The sequence below is a fragment of the Rhinoraja longicauda genome, chromosome 3 (genome assembly GCF_053455715.1).
Source record: "Rhinoraja longicauda isolate Sanriku21f chromosome 3, sRhiLon1.1, whole genome shotgun sequence".
Lineage (NCBI taxonomy): Eukaryota > Metazoa > Chordata > Chondrichthyes > Rajiformes > Arhynchobatidae > Rhinoraja > Rhinoraja longicauda.
In genome coordinates this window covers 65,089,756-65,112,953 of record NC_135955.1, presented here as the reverse complement: position 1 = coordinate 65,112,953, position 23,198 = coordinate 65,089,756, and the positions used below count along the sequence as shown (strand labels likewise).

Genomic DNA, 23,198 nt, shown 5'->3' with positions numbered 1-23,198 from the left:
GTGTGTACAATCACGAGGGGCATGGATTAAGTGAGTGGTCTTCAGTCTTTTTCCTAGGAAGAGGATTCTAAAACTAGAGGGCACAGACTGAGCGTGAGAGGGAAGAGATTTAACAGGGGCCTCGGGGGCAACTTTCTCACTCACAGGAAGCCACAGAATACAATTACGACTTTCACAAGACTCAACGTGGATAGCCTGTTCCCTTGCTGTATAGCTCTGTAATAAAATAAGAGCCCAAATAATCACAACCCTCCTTCCCTCCCCAGCACCTCCTTTACCCCCCCCCCCCCCCCAACTCCACCCACTATCTCTCAATCATATTCTGACACAAAACAATCATTGAGAAAAACAAGTATTCAAGCAATTAATGCACACATTATTGATAATGATAGATAATTATAATCATTGGCATTAAGTGATTTATTGCCTCCACTGCTGAAGGCTGGATGTGAAGCAAAATATTTTATTTCAATTATTTATCAAATTTTATGCAACAAATCTGAAAATGAAATGGATATCTCAAAGAAAAATCATAAAGCAGTGTCACAAGTTGAAAACATTTTTATTCAAGTTAGGATCTCACAATCTGATATAGGCTAATAACTCTGGATTACAAAATAGCAATAGCCATTACATTTCTACCATCTACAAATTATTTCTATACAATAACTATAAGATTCAAGTACAGATACAATAATTTCTAGAAATAAAATTACCTGCAGGTAAAAGTTATGAAATTCAGTATAAAGCAAATACATATGGTGAGATGCACCAAAACAGGCCTGAAATCTTAGTGGCATTTCAATTTTATTCATCGCTGAACATGTTTCCAGCAAAATGAAACTTGAGATATTTTCCTAAGTTCCAAATTGAAATTGCACCATTTGTGGTAAGATGCATATTATTTATAGAAAATCATTGAGAATAATCCCCATTTCAGCATGTTGTTCTTTTATTTAGTTGGAACCTGCAATCTATGATTAATTTTTGGCTAACCTAATTTATTTTGCATTCATACTAGCACTTCTTATGATAAATATCAATAAATATAACTTTGGTTATATATGTACTTTTTGATCCCAATTTTTTAGCAGTGTTTTCTATATATTTTCGCACTGTCATCACACTAATGGAGGAAAGTTACATATTTTTAATTATGATTTTGAAATAAAATGCCAGGTTACGTCCTAAAACTTTGACACCATTTTACCGGGACAAAATTATGCCTAAGTGGATGATTCAGATTAAGAACAGAAAGAAGATGTAAATTCTCTGCATTCTGAGTAGTTTTCAGTATTTAACAGGTAATTATGATGCTGCTACTTGCCAACCCCACTGTGCATTATTGATACTGATGAAAAGAAAATGATTCTTTAATTGGAATAGACTATTTTAGTTAGCTATGAAATGAATAAAGTTTATTGTAATGACATTAACTCTCGTTCGGATCTCACAATCTCCAGTTGTTTCCTCTAACAGTCCAGGTGTGAATTCTCCACTGGCTATTATTTGTGCTGAAATCTCTGTGACGAATTTGAAAACTGCTCATCTTCTATCTGACTGAAAAGTGTTTCAAAGTACTTTAAATTCCTGAACGAAAAAACAATAAAGATGAATTTTAACTTCCACTCCGTCAACTGGGCGTCAACTAACTTTAATAACGGGGCCTCTTTTACAAACTGGCTACAGCAAATAGAACAAGGCAGCTGGCAGCCTTCAAGTAGGTCATACTTGGGCTCAAAAGATGCCTTATAGCATCAAAATAAGTAATGGGGTGGATATTCAGACTCCCTTTAAATCATAATTGCAATGCTAATTACAATATTTCAAAAACATATGCTCGGTAAGAGTCAAGTAACTATTACTTAATCCCCCTAATGTTTTTCTGAATGTAGATTCTTTGTTTTTTGTTAAAAAAGAAACATGAAGTACAGAAGCCAGAAAACTGCTAATTCCCTGCAATCAATTGTTAGATCATGCCTTAAGTACTTTTTCCAATTCTGGGCACTACATTTTAAAAGGAATGATGAGATTCTCTAGATAAGGTGCAGAGGAGATTAACATAAATAGTACCAGGTGTGAGATGCTTCAGTTAAATTCATAGGTGTAAAAAGCTCAGGACAGAGGTGAAAGGAAAATGTATTAAGGATGTTCAGCATTATAGAGTTTTTAAGAATAATTGGGGAGAAACTAGTTTCACTAGGAGAAAAGCTGGTCAGAGGTGAATTCCGATTTAAGTTGAATGGTAGAATAACCAAAGGGGAAATATGTTTTACGCAGAAATTTGTTGTCTGAAAGCACTTCCTGAACGGTAATGCAAGAAAATTTTCTGATAAGAAATTGGATAATAGTGCTGGCAGAGATATATTGTGCCAAAAGGCCAATAATTGATCACCAATTGAGAAGTTTGTAAATTTTTGATGCTCATGAATCTTTAACTGATTTGGTCTTTTAAAGTATCAATACCATTAGTATTTCACTTTATAGGCCTTGGTTGTTTTTTTAACAACTGAAAATAACCAATTTTAACAACCATTAATAAAATTTAAAAATCCTTGAACTGAAGCAAAATAAAAACTGAAAAGTTCAAAGATAGACATAAAATGGTGGAGTAACTCAGTGGGTCATGCAGCATCTCGGGAGAAAACGGATAGGTGACGCTTCAGGTCGGGTACCTTGTAGCTGAGAGATGCTGCGTGACCCGTTGAGTTACTCCAGCATTTTGTGTCTATCTTTGGTTCAAACCAGCATCTGCAATTCCTTTTTATTATATACTGAAAAAATCAAGTTCTAGATGAACAGTAAATGAAGCAACATCACCACATTCCTCCAATTATGGCAATATTACAACACATGAACATGTTAGATTACCATTGTCAAATATAAGTCATCCAAGCCATAGCTCAGCTAACAACTGTACATTATTTACACAAATAATTTAAAGGGAGGGATTGCCATAATTTAGGTGGCAAATCCAAAGGCTATTTTGTTAAATTAGTAACTTTTATGAGTCACTTCCTTTACAGTACCAAACAACATTTTTTAAATCATGTGCCATGTTTCTCCATGTATCTGACCTTGTGCTATAACATATGCTAGAATCTGTTCATACTAAAACAAGAGAAAGTAAATAATTCACTTCTGCAGAAATCATTAATATTAAATGATGAAAATTCATTAATATTTCTAACTGCCCATAATTGTATATGGGACTAACTGTTTATGTGTCTGAATTCTCAATGCGTATAAATGACCCATGTTATTGTGCCATCACACCTTCACACTTTTTATTACTTTGATTTTATTCTTCATAAATATATTTTATTTTAAATCTTAAGTACACAAAGAACTGAGAGCAATCCTAATAGGCTTTATAGAATTTCAGGGAAGAAATTTAAGACAATTTAAGACATTGCCTTTGGTAATGTTTATAATAATCTAATTTCATATTTTTCTGGAAATATTTTCTTTATTTCTAGCTTTCAATTGTTATGTTTTGTTTTGTTAAATAAAAATTCAAATTATTTGTGGATGTTTATTTCCAATGAGCGAATTCTGCACTAAATGTAAAAATGAAAAATTACATCTTCTTGATGTAATTACATCTTCCATTTTCTGAAGGACCTGACCCAAAATGTTGCCTATCCGTTCCCTCCATAGATGCTGCCTGACCTGCCGAGTTACTCCTGCACTTTGTGTTTTACTCAAGATTCCAGTACCTGCAGTTCCTTTTGTTTTTCTGTGATTCCAATTTCATTATTATGAGTACTTTCCATACATTGTATTTTAAAGTAGGTGTATTCTTAGAATGAATTTTTCTACAGTGAAATATTTTCACAGTTACTGTTGATATTAAATCAAACTTCAATCACGTCTCAGCAATAGGAGCCTTCAATTGTCAGCTGGTTCATTTGTAAACTCATAAATTCATATTTACATAATTTGACATCATAGATTTCAGAATATAAATTATAATTCTGCTCTTTAATGGAGAATACACGAATGAAATGTCTTTAACATTTATTCCACAGGAGTAAATATCACCAGGCATTAGGGGTATCATGATGGAATAGTCAGACTCAAAGTTACAGAAATGCACTTGTATCCTTAGCATTTGAATGAAGTGATGTACAATAATTTATTCATGCAAAATTAATTTATATATTAATCGGATGTCTGGTGAAGAACTTAAATGCATGGATTTTTCCACACCTCTTAGCTACATACTGTGACAAACAGAAATAATTCTCAGGTTTCAGATGTGATTACAATTGCTGACCCAAATGTGCATGGCCACAGATAACAAGTAGGGGATTTACGTTTGGGATCAATGCGCAGAATATAATTGGATTGCTATTAAATGTAAATGAAGTATATTGAGTTTTAAGTCTATTTTTAATATAACAAACTTAATCCCATGATATTTTTTCAGTGGTTATCTGGACGCTGTGCTTTCATGTCAGAAGGTAGTTTTTTCGAAGTGATTGAGATAGAATAATCATGTCTTTCATAAATTTAAAAAATAAAATGTCTATCACAACAATAGTCTAACCACACAGAACTTTTCTTAACTCGTGCACTAATAAGATACCATTTGGCACTATTCCCATTGCATTTCTTTGTCATAGGAGAATGCATTCATGCAGACTGGATATAAACTGTAGCAAGTGCCTTCACAATATCTATCTATAATGAATGAGTTAAAGTATCAAGATAAATTCCACTGCAATAGTCCAAGCACAGTGTTACGGGTTTTCAGATGGAAGCATACATTCTCTTACATCTTCTGCAAATAATACCTGTTCCAGTTGTTTGAGTTGAAATGGTGCTGTGTAAGTAGACTGAAGTTTAAATTGTTTATGACTTGGAAATATTACCTATTGTATCCATTCTTCAACACATCTCGCTCTTTGTGAATTTAATATCTGAAAAGGAAAAGGAAAATTGAATACAGATGAACTTTGTTCCAAGCCAAATACACTCCAGTACAGATCTATGAAAAGTATGAAGCTCATAAGGATTTTTTTTATTGAAGGAATCATAAGCAGGGAAGTAGAGGCAAAAAACAATGAAAGGACACAGAAAGTACTGAAAGTTCTTCAGACCGAAGAAGCGTGCTGACATGAAACATCACATATCAATGTTCTCTGGAGATACTGCCTGGTCCATTCAGTTACTCCAGCACTTTGTGTCCTTTTGTATAAACCAGCATCTACAGTTACTGTTTCTACAAAAAACATGAAGTGGAAAACACAAATACATTGGGTATAATTCGCAGTCGTACTAATATAGTGCAAGCGGAAACATGACCCAAAGTAGCAGGCACTAACTGGGGAGGCACATAAATCTGCAAATGTGACTCCTATACAGATGAGACAGTGCTGGCCATCTTTGGTTGCCTATTGCTAAAGTCATACCAACTCTGAAGCTGAGACAAGATTTGATGGTGGAATTCTCATATGTACTTCTTCAATCTACCTCATCCTTGTGCCTCACCCCTCTCCCAGTGCCAAATCATATTATTTTCCAATTTACAAGCTGCAGATATTAAAAGCATATGCCTCCTGTTTCCCTCTCAAGTGGGAGTGAAATACAATTGGCTCTCTTTGAATTGAGGACTTCAGTCACCTCTTCTTTTCAGCAATGGGTGGCAAGCTGGAAGATACTGCAAATAGCTCCAATCTTCAAACTAAATACACAAAATACATTACCACTGACAGCTCAACAGTCGGTGGCAACCTAGAAAATGCCCTGATCTGCAATTGTAGTTGTACCTACATCATTGGCAGATTTCAGGAAGAACATCTTTAATGAAATGCACATAGCTCACACATTGTTGTTCCTTGAAATTCATTTAAAATCACTCCCTGAACACGTCAGTAATGGAGACTTTCTCCACATATTCCTCTCTCTTCACAAATTCCCCCATTACCTCTTTCCTCTTCCAGTAGCTTGTCCTTGGCTCATTCTTCTTGACAATGTTTTATTATAAGAGGACTACCACCTAAAGCACCAAATGTCTACAATCAACATTTTTACACCAAATCTTAAAGTAAATAATAAGTATTTCATTACCTCCGAAACACCAGTAGAACACTGCAATTTGAAACAACTAGAAAGTACTAAATGCAGCAAAAGAAATTGAACCAACAACCAATCCATAAGGAGCTTCTGATCATTAAAATAGCACCTGCAATATACTCCCCCTGACTTAATTTGTATTTGACTCTGCATCGTAAGAAAATATGTTAGCTGGAGCATTGAGTGCCAAAATGACAGCATTAACAGCAAATTGGCATTGCATATTGATTAACATGATCATCTGCATACTCTGCTTACTGCCTATGGTTGCTCAATGCACATGTATTAAGTTTCCTATCCACAAGGCATTAACTCCAGCTGGCACCATTAGTGTATTTTGAGAGTCTGGACATTTTGGACCTTCCAAAAAGAAGATGTTATCTTGGTTTAATTATGAAAATAGGTTAAGAAAAAAGCTGTGCCAGACATGATGAAGTGGAAAATCAAGGCATGCCATTCTGGCTAGAATAACAGAAACTAGTTCACAACTCAAAATTATCTGCAGATCCTGGGCCACAGAAAAGCAATGTAATTTACAATGGCAAAGAAGATATATCTTATTTACAGTGTGTGTTGTTGCAGGGCATTCTACAAAAATATCAGATGTTTGATACTGTTAATGATCATTATACTAGAGTTCTCTCACACTAAAAACTCATTCTTCCACATGAATGCTACATTTTTTTTGTGCCAGGGCACGTTATATCATTAGCAAGAAGCATTACACCGTGTCTGTCCTGTAATCATTAGTATTGCGATCATGCATATCTTTATCTGTAACATGCAATAAACTTCATTACTTTGATGAACTTATTGAAATAAATGAACCTGTTGAAATTTCCACATAGTGTTCTAAAAATGTAGAATTTACTTATTTCAACATCAGCACACGGCTATGCAGCAATGTATCTGGAAATGACTGAGATAAAGGAACATCTCAATAATACAGCAGGGGACCAAAAGGAACAGAACAACACATTTTGCCACGGATATTAGCTATTAGCAAAAGAAAGCTAAATGGCCCTGACTTACAATAGACAATAGACAATAGGTGCAGGAGTAGGCCATTCAGCCCTTCGAGCCAGCACCGCCATTCAATGCGATCATGGCTGATCACTCTCAATCAGTACCCCGTTCCTGCCTTCTCCCCATACCCCCTCACTCCGCTATCCTTAAGAGCTCTATCCAGCTCTCTCTTGAAAGCATCCAACGAACTGGCCTCCACTGCCTTCTGAGGCAGAGGACTCCACACCTTCACCACTCTCTGACTGAAAAAGTTCTGCCTCATCTCCGTTCTAAATGGCCTACCCCTTATTCTTAAACTGTGGCCCCTTGTTCTGGACTCCCCCAACATTGGGAACATGTTTCCTGCCTCTAATGTGTCCAATCCCCTAATTATCTTATATGTTTCAATAAGATCCCCCCTCATCCTTCTAAATTCCAGTGTATACAAGCCTAATTGCTCCAGCCTTTCAACATACGACAGTCCCGCCATTCCGGGAATTAACCTAGTGAACCTACGCTGCACGCCCTCAATAGCAAGAATATCCTTCCTCAAATTTGGAGACCAAAACTGCACACAGTACTCCAGGTGCGGTCTCACCAGGGCCCGGTACAATTGTAGAAGGACCTCTTTGCTCCTATACTCAACTCCTCTTGTTATGAAGGCCAACATTCCATTGGCTTTCTTCACTGCCTGCTGTACCTGCATGCTTCCTTTCAGTGACTGATGCACTAGGACACCCAGATCTCGTTGAACATCCCCTTTTCCTAACTTGACACCATTCAGATAATAATCTGCCTTTCTATTCTTACTTCCAAAGTGAATAACCTCACTTATCTACATTAAACTGCATCTGCCATGTATCCGCCCACTCACACAACCTGTCCAAGTCACCCTGCAGCCTTATTGCATCTTCCTCACAATTCACACTACCCCCCAGCTTACCTACACCCAAGGGACAGTAAAGAAAGAACTAACCAAAGTTCAGCCAGATGAGAAATATTAGACATTTGTTATACATGGTGGATAAAAAAGGAATAGGCCCATCGGCTCGCAATGTCTGTGCTGAACATGATGCCAAGATAAATTCTTCTGCCTGCACCTAATCCATATCCCTCCATTCCATGCATGTCCATGTGCCTATATAATGCCTTTTAAATACCGTTATCATGTCTGCTTTCACCACCACCCCAGGCAACAACTCGTTTCAAGCACCCATCACACTGTATAAATAAAAGATTGCCCTGCACGTCTCCTTCAAACCTTCTGACCTTAAAGCTGTACCCTCCAGTGTTTGAGATTTTCACCCTGGGAAAAGTGTTCTGTAGTGATTGATAGTTCTGTTCATCCAGTTTTTAAAAAAATCAACTTATTACCTAATTGTATCATAAAAATCAAAACAATGTTCTAGAGAGAACAGAATACCAGAGCTTTTCATTGTACCCAGTCCTGATGATTGAAGTGGTTTGTTTTCTCATTAATATATTTTATTCTGAAGCATTAGTTCTGCTCTCAGTTGCAAAGTTACCAAAAAAGAAATGTCACAATAATGATGGTTGCCAAGTCAGTGATATATTGCTAATGTTTTTTGAGACTATATTACAGGAACATGCAGTATGTTTCTTGTAAAATGTGTATGTAGTAATTTCTAATTTATTAAGATTAATCCAAAGAAATGCATGTAACCGATCTGATGTTTATTACATATGGTTCTAATTTTCTGCTCTCATTGAATGTCTTGATGATTTATTATGTATGGTATAAATTAGAATGACAACTACAGAAACATTTTTGAATTACTGCAATCTGTTTTACTAATTTTGTCATCTTGAATGTTATATTTTTCCAAGGAAGTTGATTTGGAAGCCATGCCATACTAAGGCATAAATACATTTCTGCCTATGCTAATTCACAAAAAGTAGGGAACACATAAACTAATCTAACATTTGCATATTCCTTACCCAATGATTGTCACTTAACTAAAGTTGTCAAATGTAATTTCATATTTGATACTAACTATTATTTTATGTTTATAGGATAATTTACATTGATCGTCAATGATGAATTCACAAGCACTTACTGGGAAATCCTACAGCCTGAGACATAAGCATGTTGGCCTGTATAGCGAAGATCACAGCGAACAACATTATTACCATAGTCTGATTCTGGAACCAAATAGCTAGGATTTACTGCAACCTGTGAAAAGAGGAGGAAACAGGTAAGTAATAATTCACATCATGTGATTTTTCAGCAAATAAGTTTAATACCACTTACTTTCAATATGTAATTTCCAGGCTTAACATCAGTAATATCAATCCATTGGCAGTCAATGTCAGCGTTGTAGGTATCATAACACCCTGGACTCAATCCCTGTAATCAATTTAGATAACAAAGTTAGAAAAAAATACAATTCGTATTACAGAATAAAAAATAAATCTTGTATTTGATTTACTGGACTTTTTAAATAAAAATAATTACATTTTAAGGCTAAGAGTACCTTGCAAAAAAATGTGCTTTGTTACTCACATCTAATTTTAAATGTCTCATTAATTAGTTCAGCCTGAGAGAACTTATGTCATTAAATCAACGATTCTGCTGTAATAATTTATTAGTAAAAGAATCAGTGAATCTGTCGCTTCTTTGAACTTAGTTTCTTCATTTATTGTCAATTCCTGATTGGCCTGTAAGCTATGGTAAGTAAATTACATAGTACACCAGTGATGTCAGTCGGTAGACACTGAGTTAAGACATTATTCCTTGAAGGACATGAATGAAGGACATGAATCTGACAGCTTTCATTGGCACGTTATCTAGTGGTAGATTTATTCATAATTTGTTAACTTTTATATTAATGACTTTGAATTGCTGAACCAGTATCATAACAATCATACTCCCATACTCTTGTCTTGGTCACTCTATAATCCAGCCTATTTCACTGACAGTGAATTATAAAAGAGCAAGCAAGTTAACTACCTTTATCCTTTATCCCCAGAGCAAAAATGTAATTAGCCAATATCAATTTTATCTGAATATATCTGTAAAATATATGTTTTACAGGAACTTGCTTTCAGCAATAGTTTTGTTCAAAGATATTTAAATTAAAACAGAAAAGCTTGCTATCATCATTTGATCTTTCAACCCTTTGAATGCTATGTTGAATGGAACTTTCATTTTGAACAGCAACATGAAACAGATGTGTACTCTCAAAGTTATCACTTATACCATTTCATAATTTCAGAAACATTTACAGTTAAGACAACTCTTGGTTACAGCAAATTGTTAATATGAAAGTTATAGTGTATTTCCATTAGAGCCCTGTTTTTTTTCTTACCACCTATACTGGCAATGCTATCCTTGACAACAAACAGTAACTTTGTTGGTGATAAAAGCTGTATTATTTTAGTTCAACTTCCTCCCACATTTCTATGAATGAAACTGAATAATTTGTTTCATATCACTGTTTTAAAGCTAAAGCATTCACAATAAACATGACATGCAGCAAATCTCCACACAAAAGAAAGCACCGTCACCTTCAAAAATTGTTGCAAATATAAATCTACAATATTTTTTGTGCATATCCAGCTACTCAAACAGTCAGCATTGATCTGGAAGGAAAGATTCTACGGAACAAATCTCCAACTCTTTTGTGTTGAAAATGAGATCTCTTACAGAAGATGGAAAGCGTTATGATTTGGAGAGTGCTGCTGACTTAAGTTTAAAATAAGGTAATTGTTTCTGTAAAAGATGGTCTCCCTGTAAGTAGGTTGTTTTATTCAATATCCTGAGAGTTCACTGAGTCTGCATTTCAGAAGTGCTAGTCAATAATACAATTAGAACTAGAAATTCAATACACATTTAAAAATCAAGTTCACAATCATCTAAAGCTATATAACATTAAAATCAAAAGTGTTAAGACATGAACAGAGATAATTGCTAAAAACCAAAACAGCAACAAAAGTAATTGAATGATAAGTGCCCACTTTAAAAAAATAATAATCAAAAAGTCACAGATCAGAAGCAAGTCACTTAACATTAGGGTTAGCACCATATTACCCAACTAATCTACCATACTTTATCCAGTCTGAAGAAGGGTCTCGACCCGAAACATCACCCATTCCTTCTCTCCAGAGACACTGAGTTACTCCAGCTTTTTGTGTCTATCTTCCATACTTTATAAACATTGGTAAGTTGTTTAATGACATAAATGTATTTTTTTCAGATACCTGTGAATGTGCTGTACAGGCATATCTTCTGTAATACCCATAATCACAAGAGGTGTCCTCCAGGCAAAAGCTGGCTTTATGGCCTTCAGCTACTTTTCTATGCGTGGTGGCATCCAAGAGATCATAATGGCTAAATTCATCCATGCTGTGGTAGTGCCTATAATACAAAGTTTACTTTACTATTACTGTGCTTATCCCAAAATAACAGTTGTTATGACAGGAAGCTCACCAGTACTCTGGCTATTCATTTTATTTGGATAATTTCATTTGGTATTTTTGTGTACACGTTTGACCCTCTGAGCTTTAGCCTTGTCAACCTGGTTGAAGCTCTCAGAATTCAGGCAAACAAGTTGGGTCACTATGAAAAGAACCTGCCAAATGTGAAAAAAAATATCTTGGTGGATTTTTCAAGCAAACTGGTTTGGAGACACCTAAACTAATGGATATCTGCACATCAATCATCAGCTGACTAAAGTGAAATCATTATTGCAAAATTCTAGTTACTATGCATTGAACTCCAAGATTATGCAAAGAGAATAAAAAAAGATGAGGATTAATGTAAAACATAACAGCAATGTTAAATGGCATCTATATACTAAAACTCTTGTTTGTTTGCTTGTTCCTGAACTACAGTCAAACTGGTACACGATAGCGTGACAATTTTAGGCCAACCTTACTCACCGCCGTCCCTTGGTCCTATGGAAGAAGTTTCATTGAAATCGGTGTTATATTTTTTAAGTTATTCACATTTTAAAGTTTAAAAAGCCGCTCATGCGCAGTTGGGGCTCCGTTAATCTGGTATTTATGTAAGATGGCCTCCGCATCTGCGCGTGCGTGGAACAAACGTGTCTGCGCCTGCGCAGTTGGGGACCATTGAGCAGGGCTCGGCCGCCTGTATCTTGGGGGCGGGGGAGCTAGGCCTGGTGCCGGGGGAAACAGCCGAAGCGTGGGCCTGGGGCTGGACGTGACCAGGTAACCGCGAGCCTGAGGTGGGCCAAAGGGAAAGGCGGCAGCAGCAGCAGTGAGGTCGAGCATTGGTGGCCTGGTGCTGGGCCTGCCCTCGGCTCCCCCGTCCTCGCTCATCTCCCCGGTCGGTGCAGCACCTTCCCCCACGCTGCCCAGAGTCCAGTGGCGTGGGGGTGGGAGGGGGTGGAGGGAGGGGGTTGGAGAAGGGGAGGGAGGGGAGGGGAGGAGGGGAGGGATGGGAGGAAGTGGGGGGGAGGGGGAAGGAGAGGGGAGGGAGGAGAGGGTACTGCACCACTGCAGGAGGCAACCCTAGGGGGGAGGGGGGGAGAGGGAGAGGGAGGGGGGTAGGGAGGGAGGGGGGGATGGGGGAATGGGGGAATGGGGGAGGAGAGGGTGCTGCACCACTGCAGGAGTGTTTTGGGCCCAACGGGTCCACTTTGTCTGGGGAGAAGGCAGGAACATTATTACGGAATAATCAGCCATGATCACATTGAATGGCGGTGCTGGCTCAAAGGGCCGAATGGCCTACTCCTGCACCTATTGTCTATTGTCTATTATCTACTGATCTAGTAAAAATATTAAATAGAGATCTGGCAAGTAAAGTAACTAAGGTTTGCTGGACTAAATTGTGAAATGATTTCTTTCATTATTTGCTTTGGCTAGATAGCTTGCCAACTGAACAATTGGTATTTGGTTGAATGTAATCTTTACCTAAATAATTTAGCAATTTGGTTATAGAATTGAACCTTTTCATTATTTTTCTGAAATAATTTACTATGAAAGAAATGACCTCAGGAAATCCCAAAATCGTTTCAGGCAATGAAGTAGCTTTGAAGTGAAAGGACTGCTGAAATACAGGAAATGAAGCAGCCCGATACACGCCATGAGCTTCCACAAACAACAATGTGGTTGTATCCTTAAAGAGAATGTTACTTTAATTTCAATGATTCAAGTAAGTACAAAGAAATCATCACACTAACAATCTCCTACATTACTACAATGTGTGGATTAATATGCGAGTGATGAACCACTCGCAATCTCCCATTTTGGTTCATTTCACCTGATGTTGAAGGGTCCCAACTTGAAGCATCATCTGACCTTTACCTTCCACAGATGCAGGCTGTCCAGCTGAGTTCCTCCAGCACTTTGATGTTTGCACAGTCCATACCCTTGCTCCCCCAGGTCTTAACTTCAAACTTGACTGTACCCAGCAATTGATCAGTTAACTATCTGTCACTGGACATAGCTCTGATCAAGATTAACCAGGAAGGAGATACAAGAGTCTACAGATGCTGGAAAAAAACACCTGACTATTCCCTCCATTGATGCTGCCTGACCCACTGAGTTCCTCCAGCACTATGTATTTTGCTCAATCAGATAGGATCTTGAATTGTTAAACCACATCTGTTCTTACTTTCAACAATGAGGAGAATATCATGACTTGTTTGTTCAAGAGATAAAGATAATTTGCTTCTGCACCTCCACCCTAATCCCATCCTATTTTCATGTCCAAACTCCATTATTCCGATGCCTGGTTGTACTTTTGTCACATCTGACTCCTTCTCCTACCTTAAACCAATGCCACCCTGAGCAACTTCATAAAGGTGACCAGTTCCAGCAAACCACTGACTGAACAGTCATCTTTCCTGGCTGCCTTGTTGGCCAACTGTTGCCTACTGTTCCTTCTTTTGGTAAACAGCCCTAGGCTATTCTCAAAAACACAACCCTTAAGAAGTTATTAACAACAAGATGATTTCCAACATCTTTTTTTTCTTTCCAAGGACCTTGAATGTTGACTTCTCCAGATGGATTTCATCTGTGAGATTTACTCTCCTTCCCCATAGCTAATGCATTCCTCAGCATTTTATGACATTGTCTGCAACTGAGGTCACATCAGAATGGCCCTCTTTGTCCTCTGTGACCTTCTTACAGCCTTTGGCACAGTTGATCATAATTATTTTCTCCACTATCTTGCCTAATGAGGCTGGCTCCACTGACACCAGCGAAAGAAAAATTATCTCTTAACAACTGGGGCAAAAGGTGCTGGAAATCCAAAAACAAAATAAACATTCGGGAAATACCCACAGGTCAAGCATTGAGAGAAAAATAATTAATGTATCAAGTTATGGACCCTTTACAATGCTGCTTATTTCTCTGTTAATTGACACAGTTTTGCCTGGTGAATACTGGCTGAGTACCTGCTGAGTAGCATTTTTGTTTTTTTGTTACCCTAACAAATTCTTCCCTGTATTTTTGTGCCCTCCATTCTGTCTTTTGATAGCATTGTTAAAAATGTTCAATGAACGTGTAGTGACAAAGAGTTTAGTTCAGTCTGAGGTCAACCTCCATCATGTTGCAGAACTGATGTGTTGAATGTCATAAACTCAGAACAGATCTGGCAGCTGAGAACTGAGGCATGGCAGAACATCACAAGCAAAGTTTATACCATCTAAATCTGTGACCCCATAGCTTGACCTATTCCTCACTCCATTACTATTAAGCCTGGGGATGAACTCTGGTTCAATGTGGAGGATAGAAGAGCACGCAGGGAAGGAGTTCCAGGGATATCCTAAAATGAAGAGATGTTAGGTGTCAGCCTGCTGAAGCTGTACTACAGCCTTACTTGTATGCTGACATGCCACTTAACAGAGTTAAGCGTCCTCACAATCAGTATAACAGATTAAAACTTGCATACTTGATTGTGAATGTTTGTGAACAACGAAAGGGAGAAGAAGTATCCAAGAAAATCACCATTCTCAACCAGAGGTACAATATGTGAGTGCTAAAGAAAATACTGAAAAATTCACAACCATATTCGGCCAGAAATATTGCAGAGATTACCCATCCCAACTTCTCCCTGAGATCCCCACCATCACCAAAGCCTGTCTTCTGCCAAGTCCACGTGATATAAAGAAAGACCAAAGAGCTGAATTCCAGAGTTGATGTGGGACTGACTGTTCTTTACTGACTGTAGTACTTTACTGACTGTGGCATAAAGGTGCTTGGGTAAAATCTGGTCAATTGAAATCAAAGGAAAAACACTAAAGTGATTGGAATTATATTTTGCAGAGCAAAATGGTTATGGCTGTTGGGAATCATTCAGCCCAGCCCCAGAACATTACTCCAGGATTTGTGGAATTCTCTGCCTCAGAAGGCAGTGGATGTATTCAAAAGAGAGTTAGATAGAGCTCTTAGGGCTAGCGGAATCAAGGGATATGGGGAGAAGGCAGGAACGGGGTACTGATTGTGGATGATCAGCCATGATCACATTGAATGGCGGTGCTAGCTCGAAGGGCCGAATAGCCTACTCCTATTGTCTATGTAACTGTCTACTTAGATCTGATTAGCTCTGCTTCTTCTTTGTTTCTCATAGACCAGCCTCTTTCACTAAAAGGCTTACTTGCAATAAAATAAATTAAATGCTACCAACCTCTCCAAAAAACACTGCTCCATGGGGATTCTAATATAATTGTGCTTACCATTGTTTCTTTAGGCACTCTTGCACTAAGGCACCAAGTAGACTCTCAAAATGTGTGGCAAGTATCTGGGAACACCCTCTCTAACTCTAGTTATATGTCTGCAATGGGGGAGATCTATCCACATAGATTGGCAGATGTGTGATGTGCTCCTTCTGCTGTGTTTTATGTTTTCATGTCTACAAAAATCCATTTTTTTCTGGGTCAATGTAAATCAATCTTATGGTGTTGAATCCAGCCATCTGCATCAAGCATTTAATTATTTTGATCCTTGAATAATACAAATAATATTTGTTGAAAGTTTCAAATGTAATGCATTTTTTTTTAGTTTCCCTTGATTTAAATAGCAGCATTATAGCACTGTGTGGTATAAAGTGAAGTGATGCAGATTCAATCCTCTTGTGAATCTTAGGTCAGTTTGTGTGAAGAATCACTGGATAGAAAGAGAATAATTCCCTTTCAGGCATTATTTGGAATCTAGATGGAGAACCACCCAAATTGTTATGGATTTTATCAAAGTGGCAAAGACCTGAACATGTCTCTGACTTATCCACACCTGGTTTATGGGCTCTGAAATTGGAAAAGGCTGAATTGGCTTTAATTTATATCAGAACAATCTGCTGACGCAGTAAAGCCCTCAACACATTAATACCCTCTGTCATTATTGCCAAATCAATCAATTCATATTTGTTGAACTACTTTTTTTCCATTGCCAGAGCCAACTAGTACTATATCCAAAAACCTATAATGTTAATTGTAGATGATTTATTGCTGAACAATTAATCTCCCAGTGTTCTCACATATGGAATATTTTATTCTAATTATGCACTTAAGAAATACATGTGACCCTACTTTTTAATCCCCATGGGAGGCTTCTGTTCATCAGCATATTAAAATTCTAAGCCACGAGTACACATTTAAGTCCAAAGTCAGTGACAGATTCTGGGTATTTTACCAATCGTTAACCAATTTCTGTTGTTCTCCTTATTGATTGATTATTCCCTTATCCAGCCATTACAACTGCTGAATTTTTGGACAAGTATAATAAAGTTTGCCAACCTAAATTAACAACAGAATATAATCTGAGAGAATAGGAGTATTATTTTTTCAACAAAGTTTCAAATCTCTGAAAGATTTAGTTTTCTCTCTAATGTAGATCGTTAAAGTAAAAAGTGTTTGATTTTTACATTGATATGCATCTTTTCAAAAGATGGGATAACTGGTCATTTAAAAAAAAAATGCAACCTGCTAACCTTTAATGTGATCTCATGTGAGCATATAAATTCACTGGAATTTAGAAGGATGAGAGGGGATCTTATAGAAACATATAAAATTATTAAGGGATTGGACACGCTAGATGCAGGAAACAAGTTTCCGATGTTGGGGGAGTCCAGAACCAGGGGCCACAGTTTACGAATAAGGGGTAGGCCATTTAGAACTGGGATGAGGAAGGACTTTTCCACACCGAGAGTTGTGAATTTGTGGATCTGAGTTTGGTCCGGATGGGGGGGGGACAGGAGATTGGCAGCAGCAGAGCGGAGGGTGCAGGTGGGAGTGTGCCTGTGGAGGAGGTCAGTCAGGTAGGATGGGGCCAGGTTATGGAGGGCTTTGTAGGTCATGAGGAGGATTTTGTACTGGATTCTCTGGGGGATGGGGAACCAGTGGAGTTTGTAAAGGACGGGGGTGATATGGTCACGGATCGGGGAGTGGGTGAGTAGACGGGCAGCTTTCTGTAAGGTCCAGAAAACACAACATCCATTTGCTCATGTCTTTTCAGCCAGTTACAACCTCAGGTTGGTTTTTTTTAATTGTACTGATAGCATTGATCCATTAATATTTCTGAACCTACTAATGTACTAATCATCAACTGTCAATGCTCGGTAACTCCAGGCAATGTGAACTGGCAGAGCAGAACATTTAAAAAATATTCTGTCCGAGATGGATATCCCTGTAAGAATCAGAAACATGAAGCAAGCCATAGATAAATAAAGATGTTACAGTTGTAATGATGTCTAAGCCTTCGGTGTTTGATGGGACAACAGAAAATTCACCACTCCCTCACACAGGGAAATCCAGAGCCAATAATTCAGCACTTCTTCACAATTTAAAGCACTTTGCAAATTTCTCTGTCACAATCAATGGAATCAAGTGAATTAATGCAAGTTTACTTGCCCTGAAAATATAAATATATTTTTATATTTAATCTAAATTAGTTTTTCATAATGTATTAAGTTATAGTTTCCATTTCGTAAAGTTATTGCCCCTGAATTATTATTCCCTGGTGTATTTTTTCTGATATTTTCAGTTTAATTTCTTTTAGAATTATTTCTACATTTGTTCTGATATTGCAACTATACATGTATCAATCTTTATTTTCCACTATCTTAAATGTGAGCTAATTATCATGCACTTTCCTTCCTGGTTTGCTGTCTATGAGAATTTTTCATTGTGGTTTATAGACAATAGACAATAGGTGCAGGAGGAGGCCATTCGGCCCTTCGAGCCAGCACCGCCATTCAATGTGATCATGGCTGATCATTCTCAATCAGTACCCCGTTCCTGCCTTCTCCCCATACCCCCTGACTCCGCTATCCTTAAGAGCTCTATCCAGCTCTCTCTTGAATGCATTCAGAGAATTGGCCTCCACTGCCCTCTGAGGCAGAGAATTCCACAGCTGCTCAGTAAGCTTAATGTTGGCATTTTTCTTCCTGATTTGCTGTGTGTGAGAATTTTTCATTGTGGTTGGCTGTTCAGTAAGCTTAATGTTCTCACCAGAACTTGATGCCAAGTATGACACAAAATGCTGGGAGTAACTTAGCGGGACAGGCAGCATCTCTGGAGAGAAGGAATGGGTGAAGTTTTGGGTCGAGACTGTTCTTCAAAGTGTGTTCATGTACTGGTTGCAACCAAAGTCAGGAATGAGGAAATCTACATCATGGAGTTAATTACATTTTTTTGTGAGCTGTTATTATCAAGATTAGAAGGATCAGTGCCACTTTGCTGCTTTGTTCTTGGTTATCTGTGTGAGATGGAGAAAGCCATCTGACACTTCCACTCACCCCAATACTCCAGAAACAGGCAATACAATTAAGGCTAGCAATTAATTAAGTAAAATAAATGTAAGAGTTAGCGTAAGAAAGAGAATCAGGTAGATAGAATCGAGGGGTATGTCTGAAGATCCTTGAAATTGGACAACTACATTAATGGATACATGGGAATATTTGCCAATGCAAAATATGTTTTACACATGCAATTATGTTCTGAGAGTCAAGAAAATAGAAATGTTTCAGGTAACACACATCCTGAATAATGGCTAGTGATTCTTTATGTGTGTTATTTAAAACAGATTTTTATAAATACATTAAAATCATCAAAAAATATTTAAAATGTCATACCTTGTCCAGCTCTGTTTCAGAGCGCGCTTAACAGAATAATTTTGAATGAACATTAAACAACGAGAGACCAACTGAAGAAATGGTAAAGCCAGACAAATAAGGACAGGAAGGAATAGCTGTTGTAATGAGTGGAAAACACTGACATTTAAATAAAATCACCACCTTTATTAATCTGACCCCCTGTGTGATATTCGGCTACCTTGAGAATAAGGGGGGAAAAAGTTCCAATAAATGTTACACCATTTGCGCCCTCAGTAGAGTGTTTTATTTTCAACAGTGATAAAGTTCCACAAGCATTTTTATCGTGATTTCCTGTTCAGGTAAACTTTAGATACATAGTGTGGTGTTGCATAGTTCAAGAAACCACAATTTGTGGGATAATTTTGCATAGAATCCATGTTCACCAAACCTTGTTGAAATAGTATGTTTAAGTTCCCTGCCCCCAGTGCCAGTAATGGCTTCACATTTAACGAAATGCCCAAAGTGCTAATTTTAGATCAACATTTTTGTAATATGAAAAAAGTTGACATTGGCAATTTCCCCTTAAAGGGAAAGTGACACCATCGCATCGGGTTATTCCAGAGAGGCCTCTGCTGTGCTGTTTAACTTTGTCTCCAGTTGGATAAAAGAGTTGGGTGGGTGGGGGGGGACGGGACTCAGTTACAAGAGAGCAACTTAAGACAAAATGGGAATAAATTATGGAGCAGGTAGTCGCCTGACAAGTAGAAAGGTGAGTTAAATGCCGCAGATCCACTCACCGATGACAACTGTGCCATTCCCATGAGTAACGAGGCCGGCTTGGAAGGAAGTCTGCTGTGCCTTGGTTCTTCACTCTCTGGGGGAATCTCAGCAGAACCCTCATATCATAGTCCCTGACGCTCCCACTGTAGGCTGAACTGCAACACATCAATTGAGACACAGAGAGGCATAATTTTGCACGTTTAAAATGGAAAACTCGTGTACCTTAAAGTCGTAGTCAAACAGATACAAGAGTTATATCACTGATCTGTCTACTACAGGCTAGCCAGATTGCCAAGAGTTCTCCTGGACAAAGCCCAACATATTCATAATTATAACCTGTAATGTAAAGTCAGATAATTAATCTTACTTGATTCCAGAGTCAAGGGGCAAGAATAAAGGTTTTTGGCACCACATCTACTGTGTAGGAGAAATGCAACCGTGCAGAATTCACTCTGGATTATTACTGTCTCCGCAGGATTAGTTTCTGAGAAATAACATATCCATCCTGGGATTCATGACAAATGTGTTCGTGCTGGCGCAGCGCCACCTCCTCGTTTGTACGAGTTTTATTGAAACAAAATCCTATTCCGATCAGATGGCTTGGGATGTCTAAACCCCTAATGGGTTTTGAATATTTCTTCTTTTTAATTCATCTAAATTACACAAATGAAAATTTAGAGCTGTGAAATAAGGAGGATTTGCTTTAAATAATCCAGCTAATGTGGAAATAAAAACAATAGCGCTAATTCAACTTTGAATACAGTACTTTACATTACCAGGCTATAGTGTTTTCAAATAATTCGTATCCACGTTGCAGATGTTGCATAAATACAGCTTTACTGACAAATCTGGGACTTTTACAATATGCATTTTAATTATCATGTCTGCAAACTCTTTAGTTTGGAAAATGCAAGTCTTGATGGGGTTGGGTCGGGAATTATATGCTTGAGTAGCTTCAGGGGTAGTTGTAACGCGAAGAAAACGAGTTAATATAACGATGTAAGAATGAACAGCACCTGGTTCTGATTATGTAGACTGTACCTTGCCAAGCAATTTTCCTCTGCAGCACATCTAAGGTTGTACATGTGCATCTTCTGGACGTATGTTGAAACTTGAATATAGTACGGGTCCGGGACTAAATCTGGTAAACCTACAGATTCAAACATCAATGCACGATTTCGGATTAGTCATACGACAACAAAACGCGGCGGTTGTGAGTTTGTTTCCAATCAACTGCTGTTCCCATTCAGATTTGTTTTTTTTAAATAAACTTTTATTTTTCCGAGTTTCAAACTTACCGTGTTGGAAGTAGCGGGTACCATAGCCGGGTCTGCGGGGTCGAACCTCGGGCCTCTCGTACGTGTCGTGGTAATTGTAGTAGGGGTTGTCGTCCGTGCGCTTGTAAGGGTCGTAGGGGTCGTCGCCGACCATAATGTCCTCATTGCCGATCCCCCGGCTCGACGTGTTCCGCTGGGCTGTAGGGCTCTCTCTGACATTGGTCTGCTCCCCCCCGGCTCCAACTCCCACTGGCCCCGAGCTGTCCCGAGAACCAGGTGTGGTGGGGTCATTGCTACCTGTGGTCCGCTGCCACTGACTGGCCCCGGACAGGCGCTGTCGCTGGCGGGGTCGGGTGGACGAGGCGCCTCCCCGGGGTCGGGCTGCCCGGGCTCCAGAAGGAGTTAGCGGGGAGTGAGTTGGAGCTGGGGCTGGGGCTGGGGGAGAGAGTCTCCGCCTGCCCCCCCCGCCGCCCGCTGTACTGTTGGTGTCACTCAGCAGGAAGAGGCTGTTGCTGCCGCTGGAGCCCTGAGGCGGCTGGTACTCGGAGCCCAGGCTCGACAAGCTGTAAACGCGCCCGTTATTTGTCCATTGGATCCGCCGGCGCCAAACTGCTGAGCTCTCGCCTCCCCTCCTCTGCTGCTGCTGCTGTTGCCGCCGCTGCCCGTCCACATCTGCAAGCAGGCAAGTCAAATAAAGACCAAAAAGCTTCACTAAATACATCGACGTCTGATAATTCATCCTTGAAGAGGATTACAAGATGTGCAATTCCCACAGAAAAAATTGCTTTAAAAAAAATAGTCCACCAAATATGTTTAAAATCCAGAAGTAATGTAAAATACTTCAAAATGCAATGTGTGAAGAATATTTACAACAAAAAAGAAATTTGATTTCAAAAGCTGGCTTGCCAAAAGTTGCAGCTGTATGGAGTGCCTCTCATTTTCATGGTACTGCCTGGAGTGGAGGAGGGAGGGATTTTAAAGTTGCTCGCACATTAGCAAAGTTACACAACCTGCTCCCAGGCCACTCGCGATTTGTTCACGTAATGCCTGGGAACGTGCAGTTTGACAGTCAGTCCCTCTCCACTCGCACTCCCTTCCACCACTCCAGCCGACGCGAAGGAATTTCATGGCCCCAGACAACTATCCGTTAGATTTGCGGCTCGCCAGCTAACCTGCGGGTTGTGCCAAAGTATGCACACGCAAAACAAAAAAAAAAATCATCTTGAGAAACAGCATGCCGATCCAGGCAAAAAAAAGTTAATAACACATGGCGCGGAGGTTTGAGGGAGTTGAAGGGGTGCCCGAGGGCGGCTGTGTCTAAGGTTTGATCGCTGCATGTGCCATGTTATGTTCCTTTGCCATCAGAAAGCAGAACATCAGCCAGAGAAAATTAGAGACGGGAAACAATATGTGGTCGTCTTGTGGTTTCTTCGCCTTATTTTAAAGCAATCAATCGTTACCCAGTGTTTAGGAGGATGCGTGGTGTTTTACATTAGAAAGTTTGGGTCAGATAAAACTTAGTTCCTCGCTGATTCCTTGTGTCTTTCTCCTCATCTAATGTTCTCATCCTCATAAACTCACTGTACACGTGGATTACATACACTCACACACTAAACTTTATCACGGCCACGTCCTATATATTAAGCAATCCCCTGATATATGAAGATATGTCTTTAAACAGATTGTGAAATTGACTGGATTGGATGATCTATATTCCTTTTTATTCTGGAAGAAATAAAGACATTTCTGTCCAAACAAATTTTGGGCCACTCATCACTTTCAAATAATGTATGACCTTAGCAGCTCTGAGGAGTTTCACATGAAATTAAAAGTCTGCTTAGCTTTACGTGCACAAAGTACACAAATCTGTAACTTCTGCTGGTTGAAGGAAGATTTCATTTTTCAAGCAGCTTACACTTAAGTTGGTCAGAAAAATCATTTTGGTGATATTTGTCATTTTCAGATTTGAGCACATATGATTACTTAGATGTTGTTCTCCAGTTTTAGAAACTGCATGTTTTTGAAGGGAGTGCCTG

General features: G+C 38.7%; 1 protein-coding gene across 1 annotated transcript; it reads right to left on the bottom strand.

Moving 5' to 3' along the window:
• Positions 1–578: 578 nt before the first annotated feature.
• On the bottom strand, positions 579–22,238 carry lox (lysyl oxidase). The gene is made up of 7 exons (XM_078396294.1): positions 21,184–22,238; positions 20,927–21,035; positions 19,903–20,040; positions 11,308–11,464; positions 9,359–9,454; positions 9,165–9,280; positions 579–4,925 (listed from the first exon to the last, which is right to left on the bottom strand). Exons 1-7 carry the CDS (start codon positions 21,899–21,901, stop codon positions 4,919–4,921), a joined length of 1,341 nt encoding a protein of 446 aa, XP_078252420.1. The 5' UTR covers positions 21,902–22,238; the 3' UTR covers positions 579–4,918.
• Between the last annotated feature and the right edge of the window lie 960 nt (positions 22,239–23,198).

What these genes read in the sequence shown, in the direction of transcription:
- lox (XM_078396294.1), bottom strand. Translation starts at nt 21,901, where the DNA reads ATGAATTATCAGACGTCGATGTATTTAGTGAAGCTTTTTGGTCTTTAT. An exon ending in TACCCGCTACTTCCAACACG is followed by an intron (nt 21,036 to 21,183) that starts GTAAGTTTGAAA and finishes TTGAATCTGTAG; the next exon opens with GTTTACCAGATTTAGTCCCG. An exon ending in GAATGGCACAGTTGTCATCG is followed by an intron (nt 11,465 to 19,902) that starts GTGAGTGGATCT and finishes TTTGTATTATAG; the next exon opens with GCACTACCACAGCATGGATG.